Source organism: Mustelus asterias, chromosome 28 (assembly GCF_964213995.1).
Source record: "Mustelus asterias chromosome 28, sMusAst1.hap1.1, whole genome shotgun sequence".
NCBI classification, from domain to species: Eukaryota; Metazoa; Chordata; class Chondrichthyes; order Carcharhiniformes; family Triakidae; genus Mustelus; species Mustelus asterias.
In genome coordinates, this window is record NC_135828.1 from 21,460,848 (window position 1) to 21,484,172 (window position 23,325).

At 44.9% G+C, this 23,325-nt stretch overlaps 1 protein-coding gene across 1 annotated transcript in view; it reads right to left on the minus strand.

The window, feature by feature from the left end:
- The window catches only part of LOC144480306 (A disintegrin and metalloproteinase with thrombospondin motifs 14-like), a 178,035-nt gene that overhangs the window by 8,307 nt on the left and 146,403 nt on the right, over window positions 1-23,325 (minus strand). The window contains exons 10-21 of the mRNA XM_078199660.1: window positions 22,747-22,860; window positions 21,868-22,016; window positions 18,131-18,306; window positions 15,881-16,014; window positions 15,375-15,498; window positions 9,460-9,540; window positions 9,030-9,193; window positions 6,447-6,612; window positions 4,075-4,207; window positions 3,129-3,336; window positions 1,391-1,520; window positions 819-938 (exon numbers count right to left, since the gene is read on the minus strand). Of these exons, the coding sequence (XP_078055786.1) occupies window positions 819-938; window positions 1,391-1,520; window positions 3,129-3,336; window positions 4,075-4,207; window positions 6,447-6,612; window positions 9,030-9,193; window positions 9,460-9,540; window positions 15,375-15,498; window positions 15,881-16,014; window positions 18,131-18,306; window positions 21,868-22,016; window positions 22,747-22,860 (1,699 nt within the window). The remainder of the gene's footprint in view (window positions 1-818; window positions 939-1,390; window positions 1,521-3,128; window positions 3,337-4,074; window positions 4,208-6,446; window positions 6,613-9,029; window positions 9,194-9,459; window positions 9,541-15,374; window positions 15,499-15,880; window positions 16,015-18,130; window positions 18,307-21,867; window positions 22,017-22,746; window positions 22,861-23,325) is intronic.

Below are 23,325 nucleotides of genomic sequence, written 5' to 3' on the forward strand. Positions count from 1 at the left end.
GTCCTTCAAAGTGATGTTAGCACTTTCCATTCAGGAGTGCCCAACAGTTTGGAGGTACCTTGGGTTAAGGAGGCCCTAGTCAGTTACGCCTTCATACAATTTCCTGGCATACGGTGAATGCATAAAACCCATCTGGTACCTTAATGTCCCTTTAGGGAAGGAAATCTGCCATCCTTACCTGGTCTGGCCTACATGTGACTCCAGAGCCACAGTAATGTAGTTGAATCTCAACTGCCCTCCTAGGGCAGCTAGGGATGGGCAATAAATGCTGGGCAGCCAGCGGTGCCCATGTCCCACGAATGAAAAAATCATCCACCTATCCTTATAAAATGGGTGCTTAGGGATGCTGGGAAATGCAAGAGCAAGGTTTGTGGCAGTGGTTTGAGCCACTCTCTGGACCATCTCCCTCTTGAAGTTTGAAGTTTATTTATTAGTGTCACAAGTAGGCTTACATTAACACTGCAATGAAGTTACTGTGAAAATCCCCGAGTCGCCCACACTCCGGAGCCTGTTCGGGTACACGGAGGGAGAATTTAGCACGGCCAATGCACCTAACCAGCACGTCCTTCAGAGGAAACCCACACAGACACGGGAAGAACGTGCAGACTCCACACAGACAGTGACCCAAGGCCGGGGAATCGAACCTGGGTCCCTGGCGTTGTGGGGCAGCAGTGCTAACCGCTGCGCCACCGTGCTGCCCCAACCTCCGCACCCAATATTGTGATTAATATCCCAACATGGCAAACCCAGGAGTGTGAGCTTGGAGAATCGCCGCCAACATTCAAAGACAATGAAAAAAATAGTAAAATCTGAGTTACTTGTTGAAATTTTATGAACAGGCTTCTCTGGGACGAGCTGCGACCCCCAGTGGCCTCGTGCAGTGACCTGGTCAGTGGTTTCCGTGCTTGGGGTGAAAACGGAGGACTTTCCTAGATGGACTGAAGAGATTTTTGAGAGAGTTAGCATTTTATTTTTCATCCTATAATGCATTGCCTTTCAATTATAAAACTTAAAACTCAATAGTTAAATTTCCCAACTTAGCACCCCCAAGTTGGAAACTTTGGCACGAAGGTCAACATGCCCTGTACCATTTTCTGTCCACTGATCTTAATGGAGAGAAGATCACAAGCATGGATCGCAGATCTCCGGAGAGAATTCTCAACGTCTACTCCCATCATCCAAAGATCTGCTTTGGGAATGCCATAAAAACGCTTTCATTGAGTATTTTCAAAAGAAACCAACAGGAAAAGGTTCTATTAACATGTTGCAGTTTTTGTTAAGAGCATTCCACACTGGGGTGTGACAATCTGAACAACACTAAGGTCTACGGTATAGTCAGAAAACACAATCAATGGAGGCCGACCCACGCAACACGTGCCTGCGTCCTTACCATTGCACTGTATCACTCTGCAGACTTGTACAGTTTCGGGCTTTTCACCGTTGCACTGGCTAATGCTGTTGTCACTGCCCCGACACACCACCTGCCGCTGCTGGATACCCTCTCCACAAGTCAGAGAGCACTACGCCAAGGAAAGAAAGACCAGAGAAACAAGAGTGACATTCTGGCACAGGCAAGTCTAGCAACAAAAGTTGTAACTGTCCAAAATTCACCATTCTTCACGATCATATTCCCTGAATAAAAGACGCCTATGGTCCCAGATGACCATAGGCTGCTCTCCCCCTTGAAGGGGAGAACTGACGGGTGGTGATTTAACCTGAGGGTCATCACGCTTCACCTCAGGCAGGGGCAAGGTTGAGAAGACGGGGCCTTCATGAACAACCTCAGCCAGTATGGGAATTGAACCCACGCTGTTGGCATCGTTCCACATCACGAACCAGCAGTTCAGCCAACTGTACCAACTGACTCCCCTGAATATGATGCCATTAGTTCAAATGAAGTTTTTGGCAGAACAAAAATGGGGCGGCACAATGGTTAGCACTGCTGCCTCACAGCACCAGGGACCTGAGTTCGATTCTGGCCTTGGGTGACTGTGTGGAGTTTGCATGTTCTCCCCATGTCTGCGTGGGTTTCCTCCGGGTGCTCCGGTTTCCTCCAACAGTCAAAAGATGTGTAGGTTAGGTAGATTGGCCATGCTAAATTGCCTCTTAGTGTCAGGGGGTTTAGCAGGGTGATACATGGGGTTCCGGGGAATAGCGCCTGGGTGGGATTGTTGTCAGTGCAGGCTTGATGGGCCGAATGGCCTCCTCAGACCCCACTTGGAGTACTGTGCTCAGTTCTGGTCGCCTCATTACAGGAAGAATGTGGAAATGATTGAAAGGGTGCAGAGGAGATTTACAAGGATGTTGCCTGGATTGTGTGGCATGTCTTATGAGGATAGGCTGAGGGAGCTCGGTCTTTTCTCCTTGGAGAGACGTAGGATGAGAGGAGACCTAATAGAGGTGTATAAGATGTTGAGAGGCAAAGATCGGGTGGACTCTCAGAGGCTTTTTCCCACGGTGGAAATGGCTGCTACGAGAGGACACAGGTTTAAGGTGCTGGGGGGTAGGTACAGGGGAAATGTTAGGGGGAAGTTTTTCACACAGAGGGTGGTGGGCGAGTGGAATCTGCTGCCAACAGTGGTGGTGGAGGCAAACTCAATAGGGACCTTTAAGAGACTCCTGGATGAGTACATGGGACTTAATAGGATGGAGGGTTATAGATAGGCCTAGAAGGTAGGGATATGTTTGGCACAACTTGTGGGGCCAAAGGGCCTGTTTGTGCTGTAGTTTTTCTATGTTTCTGCACTGTAGGGATTCTATGATTCTATTCTAAGATAACTTGTCTGCTGATGCATTTTTCATTACACATTATAGAAACAGATCGGTCACTGTCAGTGTTTATATTCCACACGAGCATCATCCCACCCCACTTCAGCTAAAACCATCAACCCACCTCTCTATCCCTCCCTCCCTTGTGCACTTAACTTCCCCTTAAATGTATCAATGCTATGTATGGTTCGACAACTCCACATGGTAGCACACTCCTCATTTTAACTGCTCTTTGGGTCACAAATTTTCTTCTGAATTTCTGTTTGGATTTATTAGGAACTATCTGATATTGTTCTTCTGTAGTTTTGGACTCACCCACAATGTCTCGAATTGTTGGAAGGGATAAGTTGCTCATATACCTGAGACCAAGCTCCCGTCCGCCACTGTGCTGGACACGGAGTGCGGTTGCATGCCCGCCGACTGTCAGGACGATCTCCAGCACAGTACTTGGTATGCACTGTTCTGTTGGCACCTTTGTTAAGATGCTGGACACACTGTACAACTCTCGTTTGGAATCCTACTTTCCCACACGTCTTACTACAGGATCCCCATTCCTCTGCTAACCACCTGCAACAGAACAGAATTAAACATTAAATCATCATTCAGCATTGAAAGTTGGTGGTTTGGGCGGCCATAGTGTTACCTTCAATAAACAACCACGCTTTTCTTAACTGAAATGAAAAATGCTGGGAGTACACAGCAGAAAAAAAATGAGAGGTCAACTTTATGCACTTGGAGCCTCTGACAGATCGATATCTTAATCCTTGACATTCCCAGAACACTGAAAATAAATCACACACAAAGCAGATTCTAGCCGGGTGCAAAAAGTTCCTTTGTTACTGGCCTGACTTATGGGCGGCACAGTGGCTAGTACTGCTGCCTCACAGCGCCAGGGACCTGGGTTTGATTCCCACCTTTGGTGATTGTCTTTACGGAGTTTGCACATTCTCCCCATGCCTGCATGGGTTTCCTTCGGGTGCTCTAGTTTTCTCCCACAGTCCAAATATGTGCAGATTAGGTGGATTGTCCATACTAAATTGCTCCTTAGTGTCAGGGGGACTACCAGGGCAAATATGTGGGGTTACGGAGAAGGGACTGGGTGGGATTGTGGTCAGTGCAGGCTCGTTGGGCCAAATGGCCTCCTCCTGCACTGTAGGGATTCTATAATATATATCAAGGCAAAAATAGCTTTATGATTCCAATCTACTCCCTTGAAGGTTGTCCTCCACAGCTACCTGCTGAGACCATTTGCTGAAAATTTGCTCCCAATCTTTCAGCTCGTTCTGAATAGATAATTGTGCTTACGATGGTTGTGTGCATTCATGAAGGTTGCAGCGTCTCCGTATAGGCTTGGGTTTCTTGTTGTTGTCACAGGAATTCCTGTGCACCATCTTGCTGTCACTTTTTCGTCTACAGCCATACTTTGTGTATTGTATGCCTAAAAGAATATTTACAATATTAGTAACGGCATCAAAATAATCTGCAAATGAATACTGAAACCTGGATTTGGAGTTGTGTTTATGTTCTCTGCACTAGTTAATCTACCATTACAATTCAGGGATCCTTTTGGACTAGGGTAAATTCTGCAAATTAGACTTTCTTTGCAAAACAGCGATATAAATCTGGAGTTCAGGCATGGGGCTCAGCACAAAGCAATGCGTCATTCAGATGGGCAGAACAGCCTGAGAAAGATGTTGCACCTGATAATCTGCACTGCACTATCCATACATAAAGTTCTGTGTTGAGTAGTAAGAATTTGTAAGTTTAACTCTAAAGACAGCACCTTCCAAACCCACGATCACTTCCATCTAGAAGGACAAGGGCGGCAGATACCTGGGAACACCACCACCTGCAAGTTCCCCTCCAAGCCACTCACCATCCTGACTTGGAAATATATTGGCCGTTCCTTTGCAGTCACTGAGTCAAAATCCTGGAATTCCCTCCCTAACAGCACTGTGGGCGCACCTACAGCACATGGACTGCAGCTCACCACCACCTTCTCAAAGGCAACTAGGGATGGGCAATAAATGCTGGCTGGCCTAGCCAGTGACACCCATGTCCCATGAATGAGTAAAGAAAAAGGTGTAATGTGGTGGCATTCTGTTCACTTCAGGCAAAGGTCTTCCCGGGGGAGTCTCAATTTTCACAAGTACAATGGAGAAAAACTTAGAATTTGTTCATTTTTAAACTAAATTGGGGGAACCATAAAGCCCAAAATATTTGTACTTTAAAAAAAAAAAATTAAAAGTATCTGGCAATCTGTTGCAAAGGCCAGATTTAATCTCCTGCTCAGTCCTATTTGGATGATGCATACCATCGTCTGTCTTTGCAGCCTTAAGGTTGAAACGGGATGGCTCCCTTCCATCGATTGTATGCTGCTTTCTGTAGAGCAGCATTGAAAAGCTCAGAACCAACAAGTTGCAAAGGTTTTCAGACAATCCTGATTTGAGCCAAAGAGTGAACAGAGGTACTGACATACTCTACTGGAACAGCACAGTGTTCTATGCTCAGGAAGGATCCTTCAGCCATCAATTTGAAGTTATTTGGTTTAGGATTACTCTCGAAAAAATCTCAAATCATGCACAAATATTGGAATCGACAATGGACCTGCAAATAATTATTTCGAACAGGATGGTGACATTGGATCCAAGCAGCCAGTTCCCTTTTTGATAGATTAAACCTACCCTACTTATCTCAATTCATTTCTCTCAAAATGTACAGTCAATTCCAGCCTCAGGTCACTGTCTGTGTGGAGTCTGCACGTTCTCCCCATGTCTGCGTGGGTTTCCTCCGGGTGCTCCGGTTTCCTCCCACACTCCAAAGATGTGCGGGTTAGGTGGATTGGCCATGCTCAATTGCCCCTTAGTGTCCAAAGATGTGCAGGTTAAGTGGATTAGCCATGCTAAATTGACCCTTAGTGTCCAAAGATGCACAGATTAGGTGGATTGGCCGTGCTAAATTGCCCCTTAGTGTCCAAAGATGTACAGGTTAGGTCCATTGTCGATTCCAATATTTGTGCATGATTTCAGATTTTTTCGCAAGTAATCCTAAACCAAATAACTTCAAATTGATGGCTGAAGGATCCTTCCTGAGCATAGAACACTGTGCTGTTCCAGTAGAGTATGTCAGTACCCAAAGATGTACAGGTTAGGTGAATTGGCCATGCTAGATTACCCCTTAGTGTCCAAAGATGTACAGATTAGGTGGATTGGCCGTGCTAAATTGCCCCTTAGTGTCCAAAGATGTACAGGTTAGGTGGATTAGCCATGCTAAATTGCCCCTTAGTGATCAAAGATGTACAGATTAGGTGGATTGGCCGTGCTAAATTGCCCCTTAGTGTCCAAAGATGTACAGGTTAGGTGGATTGGCCACAGTGAATGCACAGGGTTACGGGGATAGGGCAGGGGAGAAGACATGGGCAAATGCTCCTTCGGAGAGTCAGTGCAGGCTCAGTGGGCCGAAAGGTCTCTTTCTGCACTGTAGGGATTCTATGGTTATTCAGATGGCAAAACTCTACTGGTCTTTTAAACTCCTAACTTAAAACCTCAATGTGGAAAGTTTCAACAGGTTGGGAATTTATTGGAAGCGGAAAGTCCTGTTTGCAGTGAAGTGGGATAGTTGCAACGTATGAATGAACATGCAGTAGCGTGCTGTTACCCATGTCACTGGCAACAGACCTCCTCCACAGGCTTTCGAACACTGGGACCAGCTCTTTAGTGCCCATTCATAACTTTCCGTCTCTTCCAGGAGGACATCGTTGTTGCCGATCACAGGAAGCAGGTCTTCGTGAATGACATACTTGTACATTAAATTTGATTTAGCATCTTCACCTTGTGGGCTAATCTGAAATAAGAGAAATTCTCTTCCGTTTAAAACAAGCTTCAATAAATCCGGAATGTTTTAATCTTGTGCACAGATTCCCTGCGAAGACGTCTTCCTGAATTGTGTTTGTTTTTAAATTACATATCTCCTTCCAACATTTCTCTTCTGGCCACAGGCCAACCATTGAAAGCACGTTCTCTGCTTACTTTCACAAAGCTGTATTATTTTCAGATTTATAAACTGTGCCACCACAAGCATAAGTTTGACATTAAATACTGAAACGTCTAATGCAATTATAATGGGCCAGAGAATCCGGCTGTTCACACCAGCTGAATCTTCTCGTTTCTCTGGTTTCCCTGTGAGGTGCAGACAATGGGAAATCCCACTGACAGCGGCGACACCAGAACATTCCACCACTGGCTAACGGCACGCCACCTCCCTCCACTGAGAAACACGCCGCGGGGAAGCCAGAGAATCTCACCCTACCTCTTTGGAAGCAGTCTCTAATACCAACTGAAAATTAACATGTGCTATCACACAACTGTGAGCTTTGAATCCGGGTTCCCTTTTCCCTGAGAACAGTCTGAACGCTCCAACAAATGAGTAACTCCATGGGCATCACAAAGAACACACTTGGACTTTAAGATTGTCTTTCTCATTGTCAGGTCAGCCCAAGGTGATTTACAGACAGCAGCTTTCACACAGCAAGCAGGGTTGAATTGAAAAGGATCTTGCAGGACTATGGAGAAAGAGGAAGGGAGTTGGATTAAGTAGGGCGTCTTCGGTCAATAAAGGGACAGTGGGCCAAATGACCTCATCTGTGCTGCATAATTCCAGAAATGAATCAAAACTAAACCATGCTTCCAAAAGTCATAGAATCCCTACGGTGCAGGAAGAGGCCATTTGGCCTATCGAGTCTGCACTGATATCCCACGCAGACCCTATCCTCGTAAATCCACATATTTATCCTGCTAATCCCCCTGACGCTAAGGGGCAATTTAGCATGGCCAATGCACCTAACCTGCACATCTTTCGACACTAAGGGGCAATTTAGCATGGCCAATCCACTTAACTTGTACATCTTTTGACACTGAGGGGCAATTTAGCACGGCCAATCAACCTATCCTACACATCTTTGGACACTAAGGGGCAATTTAGCATGGCCAATCCACCTAACCTGCACATCTTTGGACACTAAGGGGCAATTTAGCATGGCCAATCCACCCAACCTGCACATCTTTGGACACGAAGGGCTAATTTAGCATGGCCAATCCACCTAACCTGCACAACTCTGGACTGTGGGAGGAAATCGGAGCACCCGGAGGAAACCCGGGCAGACATGGGGAGAACGCGCAGACTCCATACAGACAGTGGCCCAAGGCCAGAATTGAACCCGGGTCCCTGACGCTGTGAGGCAGCAGTGCTAACCACTGTGCCACCGTGCCACTCATTTAAAACTTGCATTTTAAAGCTTTCACTGATGTCTCCCTGGAATAAAGGAGATAACAGGCTATTTATTGTAAGGGATGGTGACTATCCCAGTGCATTACATTCTGGATTGCATTCACAAAGGATTTTTACCTTGCTTGCCAATGACATAGATTTACCATCGAGATGTTTGAATTTTTGCATCCAGCCTATTCTATGCGCTTGTACGTTTATTCGTTATCCTCTTAGAAATTGAGAAATGCACCCACTATCAAGACAGAAGCGTATAAACTAGGAGGATCGGAGGTGAGAATTCAGTGATCTCCTCTCAAGTGGTTGTTGAGGTGCAACTGCTGTCCTTGAGGCCTCTGCACAGTATGATTCTATGATTCTAAATGATGGAGGAGAAGGCTAAACCACCCTCTCTCCCCCACCCCACCCTCACCCTATGTTGGTCAGCCAGCCCATTCTCAATGTTTAGATTAGCATTAGCTAATCCATCTGACGAAGGAGCAGCGCTCCGAAAGCTTATGGTATTTGCTACCAAATAAACCTGTTGGACGTTAACCTGGTGTTGTGAGACTTCTTACAGCACGGTGGCACAGTGGTTAGCACTGCTGCTTCACTGCGCCAGGGACCCAGATTCGATTCCCGGCTTGGGTCACTGTCTGTGAGGAGTCTGCACGTTCTCCCCATGTCTGCGTGGGCTTCCTCTGGGTGCTCCGGTTTCCTCCCACAGTCCGAAAGACGTGCTGGTTAGGTGCATTGGCCATGCTAAATTCTCCCTCAGTGTACCCGAACAGGTGCCAAAGTGTGGCGGACTAGGGGATTTTCACAGTAACTTCATTGCAGTGTTAATGTAAGCCCTACTTGTGACACGAATAAATAAACTTTAGACATCTGGGTGAGATGTTGGGGGAATTATGGAGTGAGTTGGCACCTTATAGGGGGAGAAGGGTGAAGAAAAAACATCTTTTGAAAAAAGAACATCTAATAATTGCATTACTTACGAAAACAATTATGTTGTTGTGCAGTGGGCCACTGGATTTGAGAACTTCCTTGTCATTTTCTATGGAATACTCCCATTCCAGACCCATTTCTATAAACACTTTTGGCTTTGAACTTTCACCTTTGGCATTGAGAATGAAACTACCAGTCGCTTGATTCTTCACAGCTGTTAAGAAAATGTAACCATTAAATAAATGTCCAACATGACTTACCACAAAAATATGAAATGTTCTAGCTATCGCAGTTGAACGTAATTCAACATAATGAAAACATCATAAATGCATGCAATGTTTGCTAAATAAATTAAGAGTTTCTACAGCAACTTACTTCCTCCCAAGATTAATTCTCAATTTGTCTTCATATAGCAAAGATTATGGAACTATTTAAAGAGCTAAATATTGATATGTCATTAGATCCTTGAAATAAACTTACAAATGAGATTTGTGGATGGTTCCGTTTCTTCAATCTGAATATGTCTTGCTCCGGTTGGCAGTTCAAACATTTTGAACATCCCTGCAATATTTGAGGTATTGCAATTAATTAATTCAAACTTCAGGTTAAGTTTTTTTTTTCGATTCGAGAACTGTAAAAGTTACAGAGTGTTTTCAAGTCCTTGGTTTGCCCAATGTAATTGTCATTTATTTGCAACCTAAAACTCAGCTTAAATTAATAGGCTCTGCAAAAAATAAGATAGGAGCGAATGTCACAAGAGTAAAATTATTCGTCATGTTGCTATATAGACATGTGGTGAGATTTGTTCCTTTTGAGTGTGTGTTTTGAGATGGTCAACTGCATTAGCACACTGCCCCTCTCATCTCCACAACCTGGACTCCATACCTGCCCTGATGGATGGATCTTTTGATTTATTATTGACACGTGTGTTGGTATGCAGTGAAAAGTATTGTCTCTTGCGTGATATACAGGCAAAACATACCGTTCATAGAGTACAAAGGGGAGAAGGAAAGGAGAGGCTACAGACTGTAGTGTTGCATTTACACAGATAGGGTGTAGAGAAAGATCAGCTCAATATAAGATAGGTTCATTCAAAAATCTGATGGCAGCAGGGAAGAAGCTATTCTTGAGTCGGTTGGTACGTGACCTCAGACTTTTGTATCTTTTTCCTGGCAGAAGAAGGTGGAAGAGAGAATGTCCTGGGTGCGTGGGATCCTTGATAATGCTGGCTGCTTTTCCGAGGCAGATGGAAGCGTAGACAGAGTCAATGGATGGGAGGCTGGTTTGCGTGATGGGCTGGGCTACGTTCATGAATACACACGGATCTTCAGTGTGACTACAATGATTGCAAATAAATTAATCTCGGAAGTTCTGATCTAATTTTCACACAAATTTACACATAATTGCTCGAATTTTGCCACTAGCAAAAATAATCTTTTTTGATTTGATTTGATTTATTGTCACATATAATAACATACAGTGAAAAGTACTGTTTCTTGCGCGCTATACATATCGTTCATGGAGAAGGAAACGAGAGAGTGCAGAATGTAGTGTTACAGTCATAGCTAGGGTGTAGAGAAAGGTCAACTTAATGCAAAGTAGGTCCATTCAAAAGTCTGACAGCAGACTTTTATGCAGACCTGTCAAAAAGAGATGGCTAAGTGATGGAGATATGTTTTGTGGCAGGGTTCAGTTGTAGATACAGGGTGGGTGGTACAAGGGACAGAGCTGAGATCAACTTGTCAAATGACTGGAAATCGATAACAAGGTTAAACATTTTATTTTGGAAACCTCAGAACTGGTACACGGTGAAACGAAGAAACTATTAAACACTCATTCCTCCTCACCATATTTAAAATAGTTCAAACGTTCACTTAAAGGTGGACTGAAGGAAATTGAAGTGCCAGTGTCTACTTTTTGAAGATTTTGCTTTTTGAATGTCACCAAACCATAGAGAGACAATCAGGGGGTTGTCCAAAATGCTCCAACCTTCAACACATTGCCTTCATCTTTGGCTGGGTGCCATGGACAAAATGTATCTCTTACTACTCAAGATCAGTACATTTTGTATGGAAAGAGGTGTTAAGACCTCAGAAACTTCAAGATGTTTGATGAAGTTAGCCTAGACCCTAAGTTTTACATTTGATTTTGGTATTGGTGAGCATAAGATGTTTCACTCCAGGTATGGTTCAAGTGACCCCATGGAAGCTTTTTTTAAATTTAAGAACACAGTTAGAAGATAACAAAAATAATTAGCATAACTTTTACCAATTAAAAGACTTAAACGTGACAATATATAATTCTTTACAGCTAGCTATCTCTATTGTTCCATTCAGCAGTATCCACCATAGATATAAATCCCTTTTGTAGAACCAGTTAGCACAGAAATCAAAGATGCTTACGTGATGCTCGATATACAGCTTTTTAACACTTCTGGACAGAGATCCAAACAATAGTTTCCAGAGAAGGATATATCCTCAACACAGCAAAACTTCAGAGAACTATGAATGAATGTGTATTCATGAATGTAGCCCAGTCCATCATGCAAACCAGCCTCCCATCCATTGACTCTGTCTACACTTCCCACTGCCTCGGAAAAGCAGCCAGCATAATTAAGGACCCCACGCACCCCGGACATTCTCTCTTCCACCTTCTTCTGCCGGGAAAAAGATACAAAAGTCTGAGATCATGTACCAATCGACTTAAGAACAGCTTCTTCCCTGCTGCCATCAGATTTTTGAATGGACCTACCTTATATAAAGTTGATTTTTCTCTACACCCTAGCTCTGACTGTAACATTACATTCTGCACTCTCTCCTTTCCTTCTTCCCTGTGTACTCTATGAATGGTATGTTATGTCTGTATATCTCCCAAGAGACAATACTTTTCACTGTATCTTCATACATGTGTCAATAATAAATCAAAAGATCCATCCATCAGGGCTGGTATGGAGTCCAGGTTACGGAGATGAGAGGGGCAGTGTGCTAATGCAGTTGACCATCTCAAAACACACACTCTGGCAGCTCCCAGTCTCCAGACTTCAGAGACAGAAAGGGTTACCTCTCTCTCTCTCTGCAGCTTTCAAATCAGAAACTCTCAGAGAAAGATCCACTCCGGAAACCGGAGCACCCGGAGGAAACCCACGCAGACATGGGGGGAACGTGCTGACTCCGCACAGACAGTGACCCAAGCCGGGAATCGAACCTGGGTCCCTGGCGCTGTGAGGCAGCAGTACTAACCACTGTGCCATCCCCACCGTATATTCACACCGCGTCGACGTGACATCACATCAGCGCAGTTGACAGCAGGTTCACCCAAATGTAAACCTGTTATGGGGATCCACCTGGGATTTATAGCCTCCAGGGAGAGGAACATGGCCACGCCTGGCAGTGCCCCTTGGCATTTAAACATGGCACCCCAGTCTCAGTGCATCCAGGATTTTGCCGGCGTGTTTAGCCAATCCCCCTGCATGACGGAGTGAAACTCGCCTAACTGTTTTGTTTTGACAGAGATCTGGAGAGAAATCCGACCTGTTTCGAAACACACAGTTTTTCTCGCGGGAACCGACACTCTGCCAAACACTGGTAAGTATATCCCCTTGATCACAGGTGGATAGGGTCGTAAAGAGTGCCTTTGGTACATTGGCCTTTATAAATCGGAGTATCGAGTATAAAAGTTGGAGTGTTATGGTAAGGTTATATAAGGCATTGGTGAGGCCGAATTTGGAGTATTGTGTACAGTTTTGGTCACCTAGTTACAGGAAGGATGTAAATAAGATTGAAAGAGTGCAGAGAAGGTTCACAAGGATGTTGCCGGGACTTGAGAAGCTGAGTTACAGAGAGAGATTGAATAGGTTGGGACTTTATTCCCTGGAGCGTAGAAGATTGAGGGGAGATTTGATAGAGGTGTATAAGATTTTGATGGGTATAGATAGAGTGAATGCAAGCAGGCCTTTTCCGCTGAGGCTAGGGGAGAAAAAAACCAGAGGGCATGGGTTAAGGGTGAAAGGAGAAAGGTTTAAAGGGAATATTAGGGGGGGCTTCTTCTCGCAGAGAGTGGTGGGAGTGTGGAATGAGCTGCCGGATAAAGTGGTAAATGCGGGGTCACTTTTAACATTTAAGAAAAACTTGGACGGGTTCATGGATGAGAGGGGTGTGGAGGGATATGGTCCAAGTGCAGGTCAGCGGGACTAGGCAAAAAATGGTTCGGCACAGACAAGAAGGGCCAAAAGGCCTGTTTCTGAGCTGTAATTTTCTATGGTTTCTATGTTCTATCTCACAGCCAAACACATGCAAATATTAGATACAGATAAAGAGAATGCACTTTTACAGATTACAGTTAATTCAGTCACCTATTTACAAATTCCAATCTCCCACAAGGCAGGCCTGTGGTTTCTCTAATGATTTAAAGTTGATGTGAGGGTCTTGTAAAGCAATGGGTTCAGAGCAGGTTTTTTGTAGTTGAATATCTAGGGGTCAGTTCGCAAGTGAATTTGAAGACTGGAACAGGTAAAATACTTTGGCTGCTTGATGACTTGCAGAGTCTGCAGCTCAAATAGGCCTTGTGTATTAATATCTGCAGCTTCCAGCAGATGTAAGTGCACCACAGTGCGATCCTGACTGACAATCTTAAACTGGTTGCCAATGTTATGCTAAAGCCTGCTCTTTGCAGACAGAAAGAACTGGTAGACGCATTGCACCTGTTTCAGCTAAACAAAAAGAAACACAAGTGACAGCCATTTGCTGATTCATTCCCCAAAGCATTACCTTGACCAATCAGGGTCAAACTGCTTGGTTTACAATGTTTGGCAGTTATCTGTCAGTTTATCATCAACTGGTGCATTCTTCATGGCAACACCTCTACCAGAGGCAACTTGCCAACCAATCTCTTCTCATACAGTATAAATTATCTTTTCCTCCTTATTCTAATATTCTTGTCAAGTGTCCTGATGAGTGCAAAGACAAAAAGCTTCAATATGTGTCTTTTTTCAACCATACTGCTACCTGAAATTGTCCGTGCAAAACTCAATTTCCAGATCATTGCTACATTTTTTCTAAACTATGTTCAAATGTCTCGGAGAATGCAAGTGTGATATAGAAGACATCTAGTTTTCTCCTGCACTATCCAGTATTGATCAATTTCTGTCCTTTTGAATGAGGGGAATTAGATTTCTCAAAACAAGGTTAAAATGAGAGGCAGCATTTGCAAAAACAGCCTTCAGGCAGGCGAAATTCATCATGTGTCAATAAATCATTCACATCTTGTATAACCTTTGTGCCTGATAAATTTTAGAAAGGATTCCTTCTTTCCTCTCGGGAGAATGTGTTTATTCTAAAAGGTTTTGGAATAAATGGTTTTTTTAATGCCTCATTGGTTAAAATAGATTCTGACCACACGGTGTTGCAATGTTTTCTTCGACTGTGCAAGTTCATTCCCAAGAGAGGAGCACATAATCAAAAGTGTGAGGCCATAGCTTGAATTTTCACAGCTTGACATGGCCTGTGCTCTATCACCTGAGCCTATAAACCAGCCTGACCAAACTTCGTTAAGAAAAACTTTCAGCCTGACCCAGTACCTCTCAGCACGCATCAAGTGGTCAGAGTATCTGATTTCACAATTGTCATAGCAACTGGAGAATGGCACTCAACTCCAGATAGCAGCAACGTTTGTCTACCTTAGAACTATTGAATGCAGAACATATCTTATCAAAAGGTTTGTGCACAGGAGGGAAAAGAAAAACAATATTCCATTTTACACTTCAAGCTTATTCCGACCCATGTTGGGGAAGAAATGAAAAACTGCCACTGGAACTGTACCATTCTGCTAAAATATTCCTGATGGTCTAGCGGTTAGGATCACCTGGGTTCCATTCTTGATCAGGGAATGGAGATTTGGGGTAGCACAGTGGTTAGCATTGCTGCCTCACAGCGCCAGGAACCCGGGTTCGATTCCTGGCTTGGGTCACTGTCTGTGCAGAGTCTGCACGTTCTCCCCGTGTCTGCGTGGATTTCCTCCAGGTGCTCCGATTTCCTCCCACAGTCCAGAAGAGGCGCTGGTTAGATGCATTGGCCATGCTAAATTCTCCCTCAGTGTACCCGAGCAGACGCCGGAGTGTGGCGACTCGGGGATTTTCACAGTAACTTAATTGCCGTGTTAATGTAAGCCTACTTGTGACACTGACAAATAAACTTAAAAAATGTTAAACTTCAAAACTTTCTCAATGTTTGGTGTAAGCTTTAAACAAAGTCGTAAACAATGAGGATACTTTAAGAGTGAGAAAATAAACTTATTTAAATAAGTGCAGGTATGTTTCTTTTTGAGTGTGACGTGTATTCAAATAGGTTACATTAAACCAGAATGCGATCTAAGACTTGACAGATGAGGCTTGAACTCACCTGTTCGTTTGGGAGTTTTGGCAATAGTTCCCTTAACAGTTCGACAATGCGCATTGTCACCACCACAGACACCACATTTATCTTCCCGCTTAAAGGAACCAACTTCCTTGTTACAGTCCACAAGCTTCAAGAAGAAGAAGAATTCAGTACTATCAGAATTTTCATCCATTGACAAAACGGTCAGAATTTAGAAACCACACAATCAAGCATTTAAATAATCACAATCTTAAAAAAATGTCACAAGGACAATCTTGCGTCTTTGACTTGGAAAAATATTCCAAGGTGCTTCACAGGAGCGGTATCCAAGTCACGTTGAGGTATGAGAAGGGGTGATCAAAAAGCTTGGCTGAAGTGACACATTTCAGGGAGCGTCATAAAGTAGGAGGAAGAGGCACAGAGGCTTAAGGGGGGAATTCCAGCGTTCAGAACCGATTGAGATTGGGCATAGACAACAGGCCAGGAGGGGAGCACAGAGTACAGAGACTGTACCAGTGATGAGCACCTACCACACATTCTCCGCGAGCACATACGCTGAAGGGATCTTTGTAACTGCAGCGTGTACCGTCATGTACAACCTGGTTCATGAACACCACATCCCCGGTTTCCTTGGACTGACAAATTAGTTCACATTTTTGAGCGTCTGCAATCCGTTGATGGTGAAAGAAAAACAAAACGCAGGTTTGTGCCGAGCATTGTGTAATAGAAGACACGGAAACAAAGTCTAAAAGGATTAGAGCTGAACATTTGAGGTATGGTTTTATCATTAATTCATCGTGAGTGGGTGACGCAGTGATAAGGGCGGCATGGTGGCACAGTGGTTAGCACTGCTGCCTCACGGCACCAGGGACCCAGGTTCAATTCCAACCTCGGGTCACTGTCTGTGTGGAGTTTGCACATTCTCCCCGTGTCTGCGAGGGTTTCCTCCGGGTGCTCCGGTTTCCTCCCATAGTCCAAAGATGTGCGGGTTAGGTAGATTGGCCATGCTAAATTTCTCCTTGGTGTCCCAAGACATGTAGGTTAGGGGCATTGGCCATACTAAATTGCCCCTTAGTTTCCCAAGATGTGCAGGTTAGGTAGATTGGCCATGCTAAATTGCCCCTTAGTGTCCAAAGATGTGGTTAGGGGGATTAGCGAGGTAAATGTGTAGAAATAATCCTGGGTGGGATGCTCTGTCGGAGAGTCAGTGCAGACTCAATGGGCCGAATGGCCTCCTTCTGCACTGTATGGATTTTATGAGCATCTTTCGTTTTATACAGGATACTCCCATTTTGTTTATTTCCTGAAGAAAATGGTGCTAAACTATGTTGGCCATGGTATTGTCCTGAAGGTTGCACACTTGGCAGCCTGAGGGTAGAAAACATTAATGCAAGGAAAGTCTCCATAAGAGATAAATATGCCCCAACACATTTTGTTCCACGTGCCAAAATCCCTGGGTTCTCCGAGGATCACTGAGGATGCAATGGAGAAATTTTAAAATGTCGACTTGAGGCCTGTGACAATAAATTGTTGTCATTAGAAACACAGGTTCATGGAGGCATTGTTTGCAACCGGTAATGTATTGTCACATGACAGGGAAATGGCCCTTAATGCGGTTGCAGGGGACAGACAGGGTGGTGGGAGGGGAACAGGAACGGGTGAGGAAAATAATGAAGAGCTTGTCTGGATTGCTGACAATCGTAAGCAGGAATAAATTTTACTTTAGCGAGAGGGGCAGTGTTATTGAGATCACATCACCCGCAAAATAGTCTCAGAACCCTTTTCTAACACCAGTTTACGACATGTGATCAATTTGAAATGCAGCTTTTTCCAAGTTACTGAATGAACAGTGGGCACTACAGTGGTTAGCACTGCTGCCTCACAGCGCCAGGGACCTGGGTTCAATTCCCGGCTTGGGTCACTGTCTGCGTGGAGTCTGCACGTCCTCCCCATGTCTGTGTGGGTTTCCTCCGGGTGCTCCGGTTTCCTCCCACCGTCTGAAAGACATTCTGGTTAAGTGCATTGGCCGTGCTAAATTCTCCTTCAGTGTATCCCGAACAGGCGCCGGAGTGTGGGCGACTAGGGGATTTTCATTGTAACTTCATTGCAGTGTTAATGTAAGCTACTTGTGACTAGAATCATAGAATCCCTAAAGTGCTGAAGGAGGCCATTCGACCCATCGAGTCTGCACCAACCACAATCCCACCTAGGCCCTATTCCCGTAACCCCACATATTTACCCTGCTAATCCCCCTGACATTAGGGTCAATTTAGCACGGCCAATCAACCTAACCTGCACATCTTTGGACTGTGGGAGGAAACTGGAGCACCCGAGGAAACCCATGCAGACACAGGGAGAACGCGTAGACTCTGCACAGGCAGCGACCCGAGACCGGAATTGAACCCAGGTCCCTGGCGCTGTGAGGCAGTCGTGCCAACCACAGTGCCGCCGTGATAAATAAACTTAAAAAAAAACTTTAAACTTTATTACACAAGCAATTTTTCGATTTTGGCTGCAGAGTTTCATTTTCTGACCATTTAAAATTAAATTACAGGAGGAAAATTGCGTGTAATGTTCCTCGGAAATTGCCAGGCAAGGTTCCAGCTGGCAAAGCTCCTCACAGGCAGGGCAAAGGAAACTCCTCCCGTATGTGCACCATCATTGCTGATTAGTAATGAGCAGTATACCATAAAGGTAGTGTCCTAAAGGTTAATATTGCTCCTGTTGTGACTGTCAAAAGTGAAACCAGATAACATGTACACTCTCAAAGGAAAACCTACCGCCTTGATGCTCATAGGGGAGCCAGGTATGCTTGATGTTCTGGTAAAGATAATAGGAGTTCCTTTGTTGACACTGCTGAGCCCGGAAATCTTCATAGGTCCCCGAGCAATCGTCAGAATTGCAAACCTTGTACTCGGAGCTGGGGCCTGGGCAGTCTCGGCCACCGTAGGCAGGGCTGCAGGGAAGTGAAAGATAATCAGTAGCAGGATACACATCCTCACCTCACTCTGCAACCTGTCGATAGACAGGTGTGTGCTTGCTCTCTCGGTAATTTACAAAAGGTTCCCTGGTGTAACACCCTGGAACAGAATCTGAGAATAGAGTCACAATCCAACCTGGGGCGGCACAGTGGTTAGCACTGCTGCCTCACAGCGCCAAAGGCCCGGGTTCGATTCCCAGCTCGGGTGGAGTCCGCATGTTCTCCCCGTGTCTGCGTGGGTTCCTTCCGGGTGCTCCGGTTTCCTCCCACAGTCCAAAGATGTGCGGGTTAAGTTGATTGGCCGTGTTAAATTGACACTAGTGTCAGGGGATTAGCAGGGTAAATTTGTGGGGTTACGGGAATAGGGCCTGGTGGGATTATGGTTGGTGCAGACTTGAGGGGCCGAATGGCCTCCTTCTGCACTGTAGGGATTCTATAATTCTGGAGCGACAATCGGTGATGTAAATCTTAGTGAACACACCATTTACTGTGACAAGGGGTAGTTTAAGTTTATTTATTAGTGTCACAAGTAGGTTTACATTAACACTGCAATGAAGTTACTGTGAAAATCCCCTTGTCGCCCACACTCCAGCATTGTTCGGGTACACTGAGGGAGAATTTAGCATGGCCAATGCACCTAACCAGCACATCTTTCGGACTGTGGGAGGAAACCGGAGCACCCGGAGGAAACCCACGCAGACACGGGGAGAATGTGCAGTCTCCACACAGACAGTGACCCGAGGCCGGGAATTGAACTCAGGTCCCTGGCGCTGTGAGGCAGCAGTGCTAACCACTGTGCCGCCCACTGTTCATTAAGTAACTTGGAAAAAGCTGCATTTCAAATTCATCACGTGTTGTGCAGACTGCGCACAGTAACGATGGAGACAAACTTCAAGTTGCATGCATTTTAAACTATCTTAACACCCCAGGCATTTTACATACAAGCATTAAATGTGTTAATAAGGCTGCACGGGCTTCAATGGCAGTGTATTGAGGAGATTGGCAATGTGAAAGTTGGCTCTACGTGGTCGGAGAAGAGGACAATGGCTGGTTATTCTGGGTATGGTTCCAGTTTATCTCCAATTAAAGAATAAATATTAGCTCTTTATACACACAGGGCAAGAGTACAAAACATAGTTTGTAGATTAAAGCAAAGGTTTACCTGATGCTAGAGGCATCTAAAATTGTACATACAGTTGATGCAACCTTTAATGTTGTACTTCACGTAAGCATAAAAATATTCTTATGCATTTTCTGATAGATCCTAATATTAATAGGGCAGAGGGCTATTGCTAGCCAGCATTCACTTCTAATCAAATTGCCTCAGTAAATACCATTCTTTCCTTTGAGTGAGAAGGTTGTGCTCAATTACTGCTGCAGGATATGGGCACACAGTCTAGCCGTGTTCCTGAAGTGCTGCAATGGGAGGGGTTCGTTCCTTCATTCAAGGCATAAACCCAAGACGTGCAGATGGACGTCAGGATGCTCTATTTGAAAAGGAATTCCCCCAGCCACCGTTCCTTCCTTCATCAGCGTCACCAGAAGCAGACTGGTCAGCTTAGCACTGTTTGTGGGATCTTGCTGTGTATGGTGCATTTAAACTGCAAATCAAATCATTGCAAATGGAGGAATTGAAACAATTCTGAAAGAAGCAATTACCCATTAATAAGGGTTTCAAAAAGACACAGATAAGTTGTTGGGAGTGGGCAGACAGGTGGCAGATGAAGTTCAGTGCAGAGAAGTGTGAGGTGATGCATTTTGGTAGGAAGAACATGGAGAGACAATATAAAATAAAGGGTAAAATTCTTAAGGGGGTGCAGGAGCAGAGGGACCTGGGTGTATATGCGCATAGATCATTGCAGGTGACAGGATAGGTGAAGAGAGCAGTTAATAAAGTATTATTATCCTCAGCTTTATTAAGAGGGGCATAGAGTACAGGAGCAAGGAGGTTATGCTGAACTTATACAAGACATTAGTTAGACCTCAGCTGGAATATTGTGTATAGTTCTGGGCACCACACTACAGAAAGGATATGCACGCAGATGAGAGCGCAGAAGAGGTGCAGAGAAGAATGGTTCCAAGGATGGGGAACTTCAGTTGTGAGGAGGATAGATTGCAGAGATTGGGACTGTTCTCCTTGGAGAGAAGAAGGCTGAGAGAAGATTTGATAGGGTTGTTCAAAATCATGAGGGGGCTGGGCAGAGTAGAGAGGGAGAAACTGCTCCCCCTCGTAAAAGGGTCAAGCACAAGAAGGATACAGATTTAAAGTTATTTGCAAAAGAAGCAAATGCGATGTGAGAAGAAGCTTTTTCACACAGCGAGTGGTTGGGGTCTGGAATGCTCTGCCTGGAAGTGTGGTGGCGGCAGGTTCAATTGAGGCATTCGAGAGGACATTAGATGACTATTTGAATAGAAGCAATGTGCAAGGGTACAGGGAAAAGGCAGGGGAATGGCACCAAGTCGCGATGCTTGTTTGGAGAGCCACGCAGACACGATGGGCCAAACGGCCTCCTTCTGCACCATAACAATTTGGTGATTCTATGAAGTATCTTCCATTGCAAAAGAAAACAATTCATTGCAAATAAACTGAGCGTGGATGTGCAGAATGGCTTACATGGTCGTGCCTATTGCGTAGTACAGTATCAAACAGAACCGTGTACTACAGTTGATGTAATAACCACTTGATGCCTTTCCTTTTTACTTGGTTCTCTTTTTAGAAGCGAAGGTCAGGTATTCAGCGGTTATTCATTGAAAACTTGAAAGTGTGCCCTGTTCGCCCAAGATTTTCCTGTTGACTAAAACAGAATGGGGAAGTCAGAGGCTGGGGAGCACAGAAGAGGATCATTATGAAACAGCTTTTGTTTCACATCAAGTCCATTCCTTGAAATAAGAATGGAACTTAGTCATGGGGTCTAGGTTACCTCAAGAGTACTTCCCGCTGCCTCGGAAAAGCAGCCAGCATAATTAAGGACCTCACACACCCCGGACATTCTCTTTTCCACCTCCTTCTTTCGGGAAAAAGATACAAAAGTCTGAGGTCACGTACCAACCAACTCAAGAACAGCTTCTTCCCTGCTGCCTTCAGACTTTTGAATGGACCTACCTCGCACTAAGTTGATCTTTCTCTACATCCTAGCTATGACTGTAATACTACATTCTGCACTCTCTCGTTTCCGTCTCTATGAACGGTATGCTTTGTCTGCACAGCGCACAAGAAACAATAGTTTTCACTGTATACGAATACATGCGACAATAATAAATCAAATCAAATCAAAATCAAAAGAGTAGAAATCTTGCATTATCCTGCAGAGCACTGACTGCAGTTTGACTTGTTAGCTCTTTGATGGCATTAGCATGTTACCAGCAAGCAGCCATGCGCGGAGCTCAGGTTATCCTGAGAGAGAGCAAGTGCAGTCAGTAATATGAACTGAGACTTCCGGCTGCATGATCCCCTGGACAGCTACCCGAGTTAAGCCAGTGGCTGTGGAAGAACAATGTCCCCAGGTTGCAATCACGTGTCAACAAATACGGACTTACGGGGGATTGATGCACTGTCGACTACGGAAGCGCACTCCACCACCACAGGTCCTCGAGCAGGATCCAAACTTTGTCCAGGAACTCCAGCTTCCGTCCTGACTGTAGGACTGATCTGAGGTTTTCCAAATGCAGTGACCCTTGAAACACCACTGAAAAGTAGAAGCAATTAAACCAACCTCAGTGCCTGGTACTATTGGCTGCAGATTTACAGGGCTTTATGTGACAGGGGTGTATTTGGATATTTGGGAGCAGAAAACAGCACAGCCTGTTTACGGCCTCAATAATTCTCCATCCATTAATTTCATTAGTTGGAAAAGAGTTCAGGCCACAGTCCGGATGAGCTGTCTTTCATATCCTAGACTCCTATCATAAAGACTCCGTATAACAGAAGAGAAAACTGCTAAACATAGAATAGAATCATAGAATCCCTACAGAGCAGAAAGAGGCCATTTCGCCCATTGGGCCTGCAGTGACAACAATCCCACCCAGGCCCTATCCCTGTAACCCCGCATATTTACCATGCTAATCCCCCAACATACACATCTTTGGACACTAAAGAGCAATTTAGCATGGCCAATCCACCCAACCTATACATCTTTGGGAGGAAACCGGAGCACCCAGAGGAAACCCACACAGATACGTGGAGAACGTGCAAACTCCACAGAGACAGTGACCCAAGGCTGGAATTGAACCCGGGTCCCTGGCGGTGTGAGGCGCCAGTGCTAACCACTGTGCCACCGTGCCGCCCCACTGTGCCATCGTGCTGCCCCATTGTGCCACCATGTTGCCCCACTGTGCTGCCCATTACTCATCAAGATGGTGCTTGCAACAAATGTATACCCTCGCCATCTCTTTTTAATCTGTAGAATGCTCTTTTACCTTTCCAGGCGCACACTCTGTTCCATCTAGTGGTGGGCCCTTCTTAGTTTTGCAGAAGTAGGGGTTATCAGGATGGCTACACCACAACTGCTTGCAGGGATCAAAGGTTCGGAACTGCAATAAAGACAAACATAGCTTTAGACAGACAGTGAGATACAGAGATAGATAGTTATCCTGGATTATGAGAATCAATTGCACATACTAACAGATGAAAACAATGGCAGGTAAAAAGACCAACAGCTCAAGCACGTCAGTCTCAAACAACTGGGATAACTGGCTATCTTAAGCCGCAGTGGTTCTGCTCATCATTCATATTACCTCCTGGGAGAGGTAAAATAAAAACATCAAAGAGCACAACGCTAGTCTGAGGGGAGTGGGGAGGGGAGGTGGATGCTGCAAATTTGGGAATGCTTTTCCCATCTGCTGAAGGCAACCTGAATGAGTTCCAGGAGGCCACAGTGACCAAGTGGTAGATCACCCAACATCGCACCTTCCTTTTGTACAGGATAATTATCAGCCGGAATTCATCCAGTTCCCTTTTGAAAACTCGCAGTGAATCAGGGCTCACTGTATAAAGTA